The following is a 13,871-nucleotide window of genomic DNA, read 5'->3' on the forward strand; positions in this document are numbered from 1 at the left end:
GAGAGCTCTCTGTCTCTGTGTGTACGGTATACTGTCCATGTTCAGAAAGGTAAGAAAAACATCATCAAAGTAGTCCATGTGACATCAGAGGGTCCGTTGGAATTTTTTTGAAGCATCGAAAATACATTTTGGTCCAAAAATAGCAAAAACGACAACTTTATTCAGCATTGTCTTCTCTTCCGTGTCTGTGTGAAAGAGAGTACAAATCAAAGCAGTCTGGATATCCGATTCGCAAACAAATCATTCAGTTCACCAAATCGAACTGAATCGTTTTAAACGGTTTGCATCTCTAATACGCATTAATCCACAAATGACTTAAGCTGTTCACTTTTTTTAATATGGCTGACACTCCCTCTGTGTTCAAACAAACCAATATCCCGGAGTAATTCATGTACTCAAACAGTACACTGACTGAACTGCTGCGATGAACACCGAGCCAAGCCAGATAACGAACAATAGACTGACTCGTTCACGAGAGAAGAACCGGTTGCATCGGTGTTCGGATCACCAGTAGTTCTTTCGGACAGTTCGATTCAATAAACCGGTTGAAGAAAACGGTTCACCACTTCTTTTGCGCTCGACGTAATGGGATCATTGGCGATGATTGCCCTTGATTCAAGCCTTCGGTTTACCCGCACCCATAACACTAGCACAGAATCAGTTCAGAATCAATCACCAAAAGAATCAGTTCAGTTCAGATGCTCTGTGTGTCGGTCTGCTTCACGCTGAATCACACAAGCGCAGTATCATCAGCTCCTCGGTTCACGAATCGGACACGTCTGACAGAAACGGTTCTTCAAATTTTCATTTTTGGCCGAACTAACCCTTTAATGCATTAACACAAACCGCCAATGAGCAATGTATTATTACAGTGTTTATTAATCTTTGTTATTGAGAGTTCATAAAGATGCATTAATATCAAATGGATAAAACTTTTGATTTTAAAAATATATTAGTAAATGTTGAGATTAACAATGACTAAGAGTTCAAATAAATGATGTAGAAGTATAGTTCATTGTTAGTTCATGTAAACTAATGTAAGAAACAAATGAAACCTTATTGTAAAGCATACCTGATTTTTTTGCAGCGGTGGTCAAAATCATACACAATGATGCATCAATTCACATGATATAAATTATTTATTTACATTACAGCAAATAAAAACAGAAAAAACATCACAAGTATGTTAACCTATTGGAAATATATAATACATTACAAAGAGAGCCCTGGAGAGCTCATTTCTTACATGGTGTCATTGACAACAAATACAAGGCAACATGTGGCACACCTCTCCAGTCATACATCCATCATCCATTCATCCATCCATCCATCCATTCACCCATCCCTCCACAAGCACTTCTCTTTTCCAGATTGTTGCAACCCCAGGGAATGGCTGTTTTTTGGCTGTATGCTCTGATGAAGAAGACAGCCTGTTTTTTTCCCACTGAGTCTGACTCCAGCCTGCAGGCCAGGTGGAAAAACCACTGCAGGCCCGTCCCGCGAGGCTGTCCCCTGCTTGCGTCCTAAGGGGAATCCAGGGACGAAATGGTTTGCACACTGCCAGGAGTCCCGCCTCAGTTTTTACACACACCAACAACACCTGTCTGGAGGGGTGTGTAGTCCCACAATTCCCTGGGGCCTTTTTCTCTGCTGTCGTTAGCACATGTCACTCTAAGTTTAAGGGTTCGTCAGATGAGTCTGGTGGAGGCCCGCAGGGTGTTTGCCGAGTTGAAGTGTGGAACGTTTTGTTTCTGCCGAGCTATCCGATTCTCACGTGGACACCTTCTGGAAACACACAAAGAAGGAAGTTTATATTCCTCATTCTTTGATTAAATAGGGCTGCACAATTAATTACAATTAATCCGAAATCTTAATATTTTTTAGTCTCTTATGATCCAGTCTCAGAGTGCCTCAGTTTTCAGTAAATGCTGTTCAACATGATTTCATGTCTGCATGTACTTTAATGTGTAAATCATAAAACTATTATTGTGTGTGTGTGTGTCTATACATATATATATATATATATATATATATATATATATATATATATATATATATATATATATATATATATATTTTTTTTTTATTGTTTAATATAATTATTTTGTACACGGCAATATTACAATAGCAATAGTAATTATGTCTTTCATTATTTAATTTTTATTTAATAATAACAATAAAAATAATAACCATATGTTGTCAACGGAGGAGATGCTTAAAGGTTGAAAACATAAAATTATTAATTATTAGTAATATTTACTAATTAGCAATAGTAATATTTTTTATTTCAATTTAGCAACTATTAATTATTATTATTATTATTATTATTATTATTATTATCTGTTGTCAAGAGAAGAGAGGCTTTAAGGTGTAAAATGTAAACATTACCAAAATAATAATAATAATAATTGAATATTAACAAACTTTTATTTTTATTCTTAACAGAAAAAAATACATTGATTTCAACAATATGCAATCAAATTAAATCACAACTATTCATGTATCAATATTTTCAGAAAAATCCCAATTCCCAAATCCCATTCTAGTGACGGGAATGTATTGACTTTAAAAGTCAAAGACACTGAATTAGATTGCTTACAAACATCAGGTTTTACACAGTGAAGAGAACCTTTAACTTCAACTTTAATTGGCTATACAGGTTAAGGGAACAAATCACCTACCAAGTTTTACAACATTACAAATTTTTTTTATTTTTTTTTAGCAATGAAGAAGCCTGACACTGACCTACAATCTAAATAGTCATCCATTTTGCAATTGCATTTTGTCAGTCTGTCTGAGACATACTTTCACACAGGAGTTTTTTTTTAATTATTATATTATAGATTTATGTTCCTTATTACAATGTTTACATAGGGGTCAGTGGGCATGATTAAATGCATTACATTTTTAACAGGTTGTTTTTTTATATAATTAATTTGAATACATTAATACTTTAATCTGACAGCTCTAATCATAATGTATAAAATGCACAGAAAGAAGGAGATGGAGAGAGACAGGAACTTGCTGTGGTTTAAATTGTCTCATTAACACCTTCTCTCTCTTCCCTAGCAGCTCGGCAGGGGAAACGTTCCACTGCAGGCAAACTTTATTATATTTTCCTCGTCGCTTTATTAAATGTCATGTTTTGCATAGGGCAGAGTGCGCCCCTGGTCTTAAATCGGCTCGGAGGCAGCAGGGTATGTGGGGGACACTGATTCCTGACCAGACCAAAGCTGATCCTGTTTTAATTAGTTCCATCCTCTTGCTCGCAAACATCAAGTTTTATGCAGTGAGGAGAACCTTTAACTCACTGCCTGAATGGGTTGAGAAAACTAATCACCGACCAAGTTTTAAAGCATTAGATGCATTAGATTCACATCCTCAAATTAACTTTTTGCCATGACAGCCAATGGTGGGTGAATTAAGAAAATGAACAGCCATAAATATTCACAAGTTTTGTGCATTATTTTTTATAAAAAAAAAACTCTCCTCAAAACTCACTCGTGACAGCCTGAACCAATTACTCTTCCTCAAAGATCAAAAGTTTGAGGTTAAGATTTTTGAAAGCAGTGATCCTGTTTATGAAAATGCAGCTGAAGTCAATTCTACACAATTCAAGTTTTTTTTTTTTTTTACATAATATTATTCTATATAATCTAAGGATCATTCTGTGAAAATATAACACAGAATATAATAATTTTAACTGGCTCAGAAAATCATGTTTCAAATCAAATTCCAATGTAAAGACAAATGTTTATTATTGTTAAACTGCAGCACATTTGAACCATAATAATCCAGATAATTTATTGTCTAGATTGTTTATTGTAAGTGCAGTTTTAAGCTTTAAATACTCTAAGGATTGTTGGATTCTGACTGGCTGTCATTCAAAAATTCCAGCTATGTGATTCTAACAATATTACAGTTGCATCTCAATAAATTAGAATGTCATGGAAAAGTTAATTTATTTCAGTGATTCAACTCAAATAGTGAAACTTGTGTATTAAATAAATTCAATGCACACAGACTGAAGTAGTTTAAGTCTTTGTTTCTTTTTAAATTAGGATGATTTTTTGCTAACATTTAACATTTAAACCACCAATCTCAACAAATTAGAATATGGTGACATGCCAATCAGCTAATCAACTCAAACCACCTGCAAAGGTTTCCTGAGCCTTGATCTCAACAAATTAGAAAACTTCATGAGACCAATAAAAAATAAAAACATTTAGTGAACTGTTGGCCTTCTGGAAAGTATGTTAATTTACTGTACATGTACTCAATACTTAGTAGGGGCTCCTTTTGCTTTACCTACTGCCTAATTTCGGCGTGGCATGGAGGTGATCAGTTTGTGGCACTGCTGAGGTGGTATGGAAGCCCAGGTTTCTTTGAACTTGGGCTATGAGCTTCTCCCCCCTTCCTCCAGACTCTATGACCTTGGTTTCCAAATGAAATACAAAACTTGCTCTCATCTGAAAAGAGGACTTAGGTCCACTGGGCAACAGTCCAGTTCTTCTTCTCCTTAGCCAAGGTAAGATGCCTCTGATGTTGTCTGTGGTTCAGCAAATTCCTTCACACGTCTGTATGTGGTGGCTCTTGATGCCTTGACTCCAGCCTCAGTCCATTCCTTGTGAAGTTCGCTAAAATTCTTGAATTGATTTTGCTTGACAATCCTCATAGAGCTGGGGTTCTCTCGGTTGGTTGTGCCTCTTTTTCTTCCACACTTTTTCCTTCTACTCAACTTTCTGTTAACATGCTTGGATACAGCACTCTGTAAACAGCCAGCTTCTTTGGCAATAAATGTTTGTGGCTTACCCTCCTCAGTTGTAAATGATTGTCTTCTGGACAACTGTCAAATCAGCAGTCTTCCCAATGATTGTATAGCCTAGTGAACCAAACTTTGCAGGTGTTTTGAGTTGATTAGCTGATTGGCATGTCAACATATTCTAATTTGTTGAGATTGAGAAGCCAAAATCATCCCAATTTAAAAAGAAACACAGACTTAAACTATTTCAGTGAATTGGTGGGTTTTTGTTAACAGACAGACAAAAATAACAATCTAGTATTTTCTACATAGTCTAGTATTTATATAGCCTTTAATCAAAACGCACCATAATCATGTAGTTTAACCATCATCTAATAACGAATAATTAATGACTAATATCACTAGGAGGGTCTGCAGGGTTCCTCGCTATGAAATAATTTCCTGTTTGTATTTCATTCTTTCATAAACCCTGACCTCTCACTAAATGGGACATCAGGAAATAAAAATAAAATAAAATAATAATAATCTAAATACTCTTTAAAGGCGCAATATGTAATTTTTCTGCTTTAAAAATAGCAGAAATCACTATATCTATGTTATACTGTATATATTTTTTAGTTGTGTACTTACATCATCCCGACAGTTTCCACGAACTTTCAAATCCGGAGAAAATTATAGTTTAATTAGAAGACACGGCACATTTCTTTATTTCCGTTTTGTCGCCCGTCTATGGCGTCATATAAACTTTGACCCCTCTAGTTTATCTAACTTCCTGCGGAACTGCCAAATACAAAGGTGAACAGAAACAAAGACGAGACGAAGAATAAAAAGTAGTAGCCTTGATCGAGACTTTTATATTTTATATTTATATTGTTTATATTCGTATTTAAACCTCAATCAATAACTTAGTTATGGATCATGATTATGCTTTGCCTGCACGTTCTGTGAAGCGCAAACGCACGGGTGAAATAAATGACCCGAGATGGTTTTGGGACAAGAGACACAGGTAAATATTGGAGTTGCATTTCCAAGATTAGAGAGAGCTTCGTGACAAGCTGAAACTACAGAGAGATGCCGAACTCGCTTGCATTCTGATAAACAGGTATGCATCCATTCAGCTAACTGTATCTATCCGTATATTTTGTGAAACGATGATGTCTTGTGTAAAACGCAGACGGACTAGCTCTCATGTAAATCTACATTTGTTCTATATCTAGCTGAATAAAGTAGCTTTAAATGCAGTTCTCTAACTTGTTCGATATCATAGTATAACATAATTATAATTATTAACGAAAGGCGACTGTGTTTTTTAACATATATTACTACTAGCTAGATGGAATATTGATTTGATAGGGGTCTCATAATTCATATAGACGGTTTCATCGAGCGCACGGTCGTGTATATCGGTCTGGCTGCGGTGCCTTCTACAAACGCAGTTAAAGGCAAGGTGATGAGTAGACTGAAGTTGGGCTCAGGTGGTTGTGCTGCGGGGTGTGTTTCCCATACATTTATTTATTTTTGGAGACTTGCCACAATTTTAAAACTGATCTTTTTTTCAAAAAGGCTTCATTGAATAAACATGAGTAACGTTACTTACTGCACGTTTAATAATAATACTTCCTTACATTTATATGTTTAAATATCAAAACGAGGCACAGGTGTTTTTATATCGCTGTATTTCTGAAGGAAGACTTGCATGTTATATGCCTGATAAAGCAACGTATGAGCGTACCAGCTCTGCTTCGTTTACAGCTGTTACTGGGGAAACCTCTATTTCTCGCGCTTTATGTCTATGCTTTAAAACATCTCCTGTTGGCAAATAATGAATTTGCATTTTCATTAAGTCCGCCTGATCCACGCAGCAAACATTTTGTTTGTTATCAAAAAATATCTACTCTAGAGGGACTTGGCTGTTGTTATTGATTCTATTTGGAAGTCTACTGGAAGTTAAGTTAGGTCCACAAAGGCGCTCATGCGCAGTAACGTTTGTTTATGTTGTTGCCGTTGAAACTGTCTCTCCGTTCGAAAAGACGTGATTGTCAAAATACTAAGTTAGAATGAGTGAGGAATGATAGGGAGCAACAGAGCGCGTGTTCCAATGAACAACAACTCCCATGAGCCTTACGCTCTTTCCCGACGTCATCAAAGTACGTCTTATGTTATTATTTTGATTGAGTGACCCCTGGTGGCCAAAAATTCCATATTGTTCGTTTAAATAATTTTCGCACCAAATTGTTTTTTGTCATTTTCATGGACTTATGTTCAAGTGTTCATTTTTTGAAAAAGTTTGATTTCAGTAATTTGACACTGTAATAATGGGGTGTGGCTTATGATTGTGAGCTTATGATTGGCTCTGCGGGAGTTTGGGTGGGACTTTGATACCTTACAATCACTACTGCACAGACTTTGGCTCCAAATGAGAGCATCAGTGCAAAATTTGAAATTGAGATGTATACACCTGATAGCTGAATAAATAAAATTTTCACAAAAATATGGTTTGTTAGGATAGGACAATATTTGGGTGAGAAACAAATATATAGTTCAGTCATGAAATTCTAGATGGCGCAGACTGACAGGTCGTTAATGTAACTGATGATACAGTGTTAAATGACTTGGCACAAGCTGATTGGTTCATGATGCATACGCAGCCTATGGGCTAACTGCCTTGCAGTGGCTGGCTTCCCCAGCTCCACCTGTATAGATCTGCTATGGATTATTTTATATGCAATATGTGCAGCAGCATTATATGTCTTAAATACTCTCAGCACCATATTGCCATATGCATTGGCAGTAACAAGTTCCTGTTCTTGTTTGCAGCAGAAGCAATAATACACAATTACAGCATACATCTATTTTGCCAAGACCAAATAAATAGTCATAACCATCACCACGTTAAAATCTTCTGAGGGTTTTCATGATTGAACTATTTAAAAATCTGGAATCTGAGGTTGCAAAAAGAATTCAAAATATTTAGAAATATGCCTTTAAAATTGTCCAAATTAAGTTATTAGCGATGCATATTACTAATACAAAATTAAGTTTTGATATATTTACAGTAGGACATTTACAAAATATCTTCATGAAACATGATCTTTACTTAATATCCAAATGATTTTTGGCATAAAATCGATCATTTTGACCCATACAATGTATTGTTAGCTATTGCTACAAATATACCTGTGCTACTTATGACTGGTTTTGTGGTTCAGGGTCACATTTTGGCTTCAGTTTCCTACAGTGGAAGGAAATAGGCACACATTGTCTTTTCTGCACTTATGACTGGCAGACCAAATTATGTCACTTTTTGTTTTGTTTCTTTTTTTTTTACTAAGGGTTTGTTCTTCCTAATGATATTATGACAATTCTATCGCCCTCCATTTAGCCCAGTTGTACACCCTCTGAAACTACAATGGTGAAAGTTATTACAAAAAAGCTGGACGTTAAATCACTGCAAAACATGTTCACTGCATTGTGTCTGTTTGGTGAAACTTTTGCCGTCTTTAATCAATAAACCCTCTCTTTTAGAATCCTACAGGACTACTTTTGGAGAGTTATATTAAATGGATTGTAGTCAAAGCCTATTTGTGCTGATTATACAAAAGTGAGGTGGCAATTTCCCCCTTGCGATCAAACACTAAGGGCAACAGAGCCATTACGGCAACATGGCCCATTCCACCATCCCTGGGAGCCTCGTTACGGGACAAAGCAACAATCAAAACAACCGTTACACATTAGAGGTCTCAGAAAGCCTGCTTACAGGTGGAGCACGGATGAAAAACGGACGAGTCGTACTGAGCGTCGTAAACTTTTAAAAGGTCAAAGAGTCTGAATGATCGCTCATTAGAGAGAGTTTGATGTTCTTTCTTCGCTCTTTGTATTTTCACTCTCTGAACCATTACTTTTGCTACCTCCCGGTAGCTCTTACACTCTGCATGTAATGCGGCATCAGAGAATCATTACAATCACCTAATCACTACACCGTCTCTGCGCCCTTGCAGGAGTGTGTTTGATTAAACATGTGCTTCAGTCTGAGCATCTTTGATTAGCTAGACGGAAAGACAGAGAGCGAAAGATGCCGACAGACACAGGAGAGCGAGAGTGCGAGACAGTGTAAGACGGGACTTGAGAAAATTAAAGGGGGAGAAAGCAAGAGGAGACAGATAAGAGAAAGACGTTCCTAAGTCATTGCTGCAGTTAGAAAGTGTGTTGCCATAGAAACCAGTTGCGGGCTGTAAGGTGAAGGAGGGCACTGCGGTGAACACTGTGCACTTCTGAAACACCTTTCACTTCATGACTATGCATGTGTATGGGTCAGGTTTCCTTATATGATCTTTATTCACAATAGTTAGTTCTCTGGATATTGCAATCAGAGTTGTTCTGATTTACAGAAATTTCATTTATAAACTTGTGTGTCTGCAACTGCATGCCATAATATTCATGTATGTAGGCTTCTTATTTAGCTGAGAACTGTTACTGAATTAATTTGCTGCTTTATGCATCAGATAATCTGTCTTTCTCAGCCACAGGAAAAACAAAACTGTTGAATTTTGAATAAATTATATAGAGGAACTGTGCAATGCAATAATATTCAAACACTGCCGTTATAAACAGCAACGCTGTGACTGTGTGTGTGTGTGTGTGTTTCTGTATAAATGCAGTTCATACATTATATAGTCACTACAAAAAGTGGTCTCACTTAAAAATTATTAATGCAAATAAGGGTGTTTTTATTTAAGCATCAAGGTACTTTTGTAGTAAGTGTATTATATAATATATATTAAAAAAGGATAGTTTGTTCAAAATAATTTAAATATGACCATACCATTCAAAAGACAAAATTACATTTATTCACACACAAAAAATAAGAAAAAGAAAAAGAAACTCAAACCTATTTTATGAGGATCACAAAAACAAGGAATAAATGCATGTCCTTTTTGGGCTTCAATATGTTCTGCCATAATTCCTGTCAACTTTAAATCTCTGTGCTTTTTGTGAATGAAAACATTTGCATTTATTCATTTAGCTGATGCTTTTATCCAAAGCGACTTACAACTGCTATATATGTCAGAGGTCGCATGCCTCTGGAGCAACTAGGGGTTAAGTGTCTTGCTCAGGGACACATTGGTGTCTCACAGTGGATTCGAACCCGGGTCTGTCACCCCAAAGGCATGTGTCTTATCCACTGCACCAACACCACCCCTTGTAAAATGTATAGATATGTTTCATAAGCCCCTTTCACACTGTCATTCCGGCAAATAAACAGGTAAAGTGTTCCTGCAATTGTTCCCGGGTCGCTAGATTTTGCACTTTCACACTGCCAGTGATGACGCGGGATATGTGCGTGCTTTCACACACAACCCTTGAAGATCCCGTAACGACACGTGACATTAGCGCATGACGTGTAATGTACGAGTCGACAACGCTAGGCACGTTATACTTTCACTGAAGCAAGCAAATGATCTCTGCGTCAGCGCGGAAAGTGAGGAACTAACTGATCTCTGCTTCATTACAGTTTGCACATATGTTTTCGTCGCGAACGTTGATCTTCTTTCAAAACAGCCGGTAAATGAGTCGCGCGATAACGCGCGTCATCACTTCGACACGGAATTAGATCTGGCTTTTGTTCACACAGCGCTTGTCCCGGGTCGAACTCCGCAATGTTACTAGGTCCCCGACCCGGATTCAGTGCGGTAATCAATCCCGGGACGTGGTTGCTTTCACACAGAAGGCGACCCGGCAACTTTCCATAAATATTGCGGGTCCGACGTGCGGTGTGAAAGGGGCTATACTGAAACAACTATGCACATGTGGATAGAAGCCTGTCTGTTTATTAAGCTTTTACATTCCAGACTTATTCCCATAACTTTTGGATGTTGTTTACAGCTGCACAGTGATTGTCATCAGACAAGTGCTTGTGTGAAGTTAGAGAAACCTTTGCCACATGTCTAAATGATTTGTGTGTTTAAACTCACCGTGTGATGCAAAGCACTACGAGGCAGATAATGGCCACCTGCAGAGCCCCAATGATGGATGCGATCAGGACGTAGCGCAGCTTTACCGAACCAGGTACCACGTACATCACGTTATAGTCCTTCCTGTCACACTGCGGCCCAATGAAGCCCGAATGACAACTGAAAAACACACACACAGACGAGAGAAAATAACGTTAGAGTTTAAAGCAAAGAAAAGATGGGGAGACCATAATCAATAACTACTTTCAGCAGGTGATTATAGAGGGCAGTGTGCATAATCACATGGCAATAGGATGTTGATGCCACTGTTTGTGGATAATTACTAGGCTTTCAGTGTTTATAAGTGCAAAAAAGCAGTGGAAGTGTGTGTGTGTGTGGGAGTGAGTGTGCAGCGGGGGGCTGGTGCACACTGGGAAAAACATAGTCTTGTTTAATTAGAACCTCGACCTCTCAGAGGAGGCGGTTAAAGGGACACCTGCCAGCCGCCACACACACATACACACACACATACACACACACATGCACAGCTGGTAGAATGAGTCATCTTTCAGGGGGAGGCACACACACACACACACACACACACACACGCACACACACACACACACACACAATTTCTCTTCTCCTTTTCTCTTTCCTTCACACTTTTTCTTGCACATCTTTCATCACTTCTCATCTTCTCTCATTTCTCCATCCTTCCCCTGCTTTTGTCTTCTCAGCGCTTCTCCAAAATCAATCTAACACTGTCCTTTAAAGAGTATGTGGGCGCGTTTGTGAGGGAGAAGGAAGAGTCTGATGTGTTGTGTGTGTCGTGTGGTGCGGTTACCTGCAGGTTGGGGGCGAGAGGTTGCTAGGATACTCGCACTCTCCATGGACACAGTAGTTCTTGTAACGCTCTGGACACGGGATGTAAAGACCCCACGGTACCTCGCTCACCTGGTCTCTCTCCTCTAAACACACCCCGAACAAAAGAGAGAGAGGGGGAGACTGTAATTCCACAATCAGTTTAATGTTGTCAGGTTAGTTGTTGTGAAGGGTCAGTTTGTGATGAAATCATGAAAGTGGAGTAAAATAGTGTACAAAGTGTCGTAACGTAAAACAAATAAAAAAATAAAAATCCAGATAGAGCCACTGCAAACATCAAAAGTGTCTTGGCAAGTGACTTGCTCGAAATGTATTCTACCAATGACACGCTCTCGTCGAAGCAGCACATTTGATTATGTTTTTAAGAATTAGCTTTTTGCTTCAAGGGGTCATAAAACGAGAGACTTTAAATGTTCTTGACATTTACACATTTAAGAGGTTTCTCTACAATAAAACACAATCCCCCAGAATTATTCTTTTCTACCCTTTCAAAATGTTAGGATTTGAAATCTGGAGAATTGTGACGTCACAATTTCCCCTCGACACGTCTCGTAACATAACGTAACGCATATAATCAAGATTGGTTCTTTCATATCTCTCAGCATCAATCACAAGTGTTACATTGCTCTTAGGTAAATAGCTTTTTTGGTACAAAAAGATTTGGAAACTTTATAACCTAACCTTGGCATAAAAATCTGAAATAGGGTTTAAATTCATTTAAATTGGAGTACTCCATTATAAATGAGAATGAGAATCCATGAACAGCATTATTAGACCGTTTTCTAAGGCTGCATGAAATATTAAAACCATTTAAAAATAATAATTAAGCATAGAGCTATTGTGAATTCATAAAGGCTGCAATCAAATTAAACAAATATATGCAATTTATTTATAGGTTACGTGTATCTCAAAGTGGTTCAGTTCACAGTAAATGCTGCTCCACACGAACTAATATCATTTACATGCACGGACCATCTCAAACTCCATCATTTTATATTGCATATTAAAATATTCACCTGGGAATGCAATCTGCACAATTTCATCAGATCTATAATGTAAACCATTTATAAACCTATGCTAACACAGGAGGATACATCATTATCATTCTAAATATGCCAACTGTTCATTGCCATTTCAAAATAAATGTTTGAACCCTCACTCTGAGCTAGCATGTTTTGATGTCCAGCATTTTTTATTATAAAGAATTGGCCAAACATAGTATTAAAGATGAATTTCAAATCATTTTAAAGTCTATTGTTTGCTTAAGTATATTTTCATTACCACCAAAAATGATACAATCAACTGATTACTCGATTGACATAATAATCATTAGTGACAGAAATTTTGTTTCATGACTATCGTGACCTGTCATCAGTCTAATATGAAGTGGTGGGAAGTAACGAATTACAACTACTCAGGTTACTGTAATTAAGTAGTTTTTCGGGTACTGTACTTTTTTGAGTATATTTTTAAAGCTGTACTTTTACTTGTTCTTAAGTACAAATTAATCAAAATAATCTACTTTGTTACGTTTAAATCATAGTTCGTTACTGAGTACTGACACAATTTGAATTAATATAACATTTTTTAAAGCACCGAATAAAGTAGCGAATAAAAATATCTAAACGTAAACGGACCAATCAATGCGCTGATTTCTGAACCGGGAACAGCGCCGCTGCAGCGGGTGAAGAGCTGATCAGACAGAGATGGAGATCAGCATCATTTATGGACTCAGAGCTTGGAGAAACAAACTACATGGTAGTGTTATCATAAATATCTATATTTTGATACCGATACTGAAATATCTGACACGGTTCTATTATTCATTTTCCACAGTATTTGATAAAGATATATAAAGATATTTGTCTGATTTGTACATATAAATTACATTTTACAGTCATTACAGGTCAAAGCCATCGGATGTTCCATTTATCTACATAAATAGGCCTAACATACTGTATATGGCTCTTAAATCCTACTGTAAATCCTTGCTTGTAAAAAATCAGTGTGGTCATATTTTGAATACCTCAAACTGAATTAAGGTAATTTTGTTTTATAATTTTATTACTGACTGTGTACTTGTCTTTTTTTTTTTTTTTTTTGTAAATTCAATTCAGTTTGAAATCAAGCTTCCTTGTGCTGTAAGTTACCCTATTTAAAAAAAACACAAATACACAAAATGAGCAAATGTTTAAGATTGGGATTTTTGTAATGGTAATTGGGGGCATAATATTTTTATATGTAAATAAAAGCCTATGTAAAATCTATTCATCATA

General features: G+C 37.0%; 1 protein-coding gene across 3 annotated transcripts in view; it reads right to left on the reverse strand.

Annotated features, from left to right (window-relative positions):
- Positions 1 to 1,094: 1,094 nt before the first annotated feature.
- The window catches only part of tmeff2b (transmembrane protein with EGF-like and two follistatin-like domains 2b), a 60,811-nt gene continuing 48,034 nt past the window's right edge, over positions 1,095 to 13,871 (reverse strand). For 2 of the 3 annotated variants that reach the window (XM_026257757.1, XM_026257766.1), the window contains exons 7-9: positions 11,558 to 11,681; positions 10,735 to 10,893; positions 1,095 to 1,785 (exon numbers count right to left, since the gene is read on the reverse strand). In XM_026257757.1, coding sequence (XP_026113542.1) covers positions 1,689 to 1,785; positions 10,735 to 10,893; positions 11,558 to 11,681 — 380 coding nt within the window. In that variant the 3' untranslated portion in view covers positions 1,095 to 1,688. The remainder of the gene's footprint in view (positions 1,786 to 10,734; positions 10,894 to 11,557; positions 11,682 to 13,871) is intronic. The other variant, XM_026257762.1, reaches the window with a different exon arrangement.

This window comes from Carassius auratus, chromosome 6 (assembly GCF_003368295.1).
Source record: "Carassius auratus strain Wakin chromosome 6, ASM336829v1, whole genome shotgun sequence".
In the NCBI taxonomy this organism is placed as follows: Eukaryota; Metazoa; Chordata; class Actinopteri; order Cypriniformes; family Cyprinidae; genus Carassius; species Carassius auratus.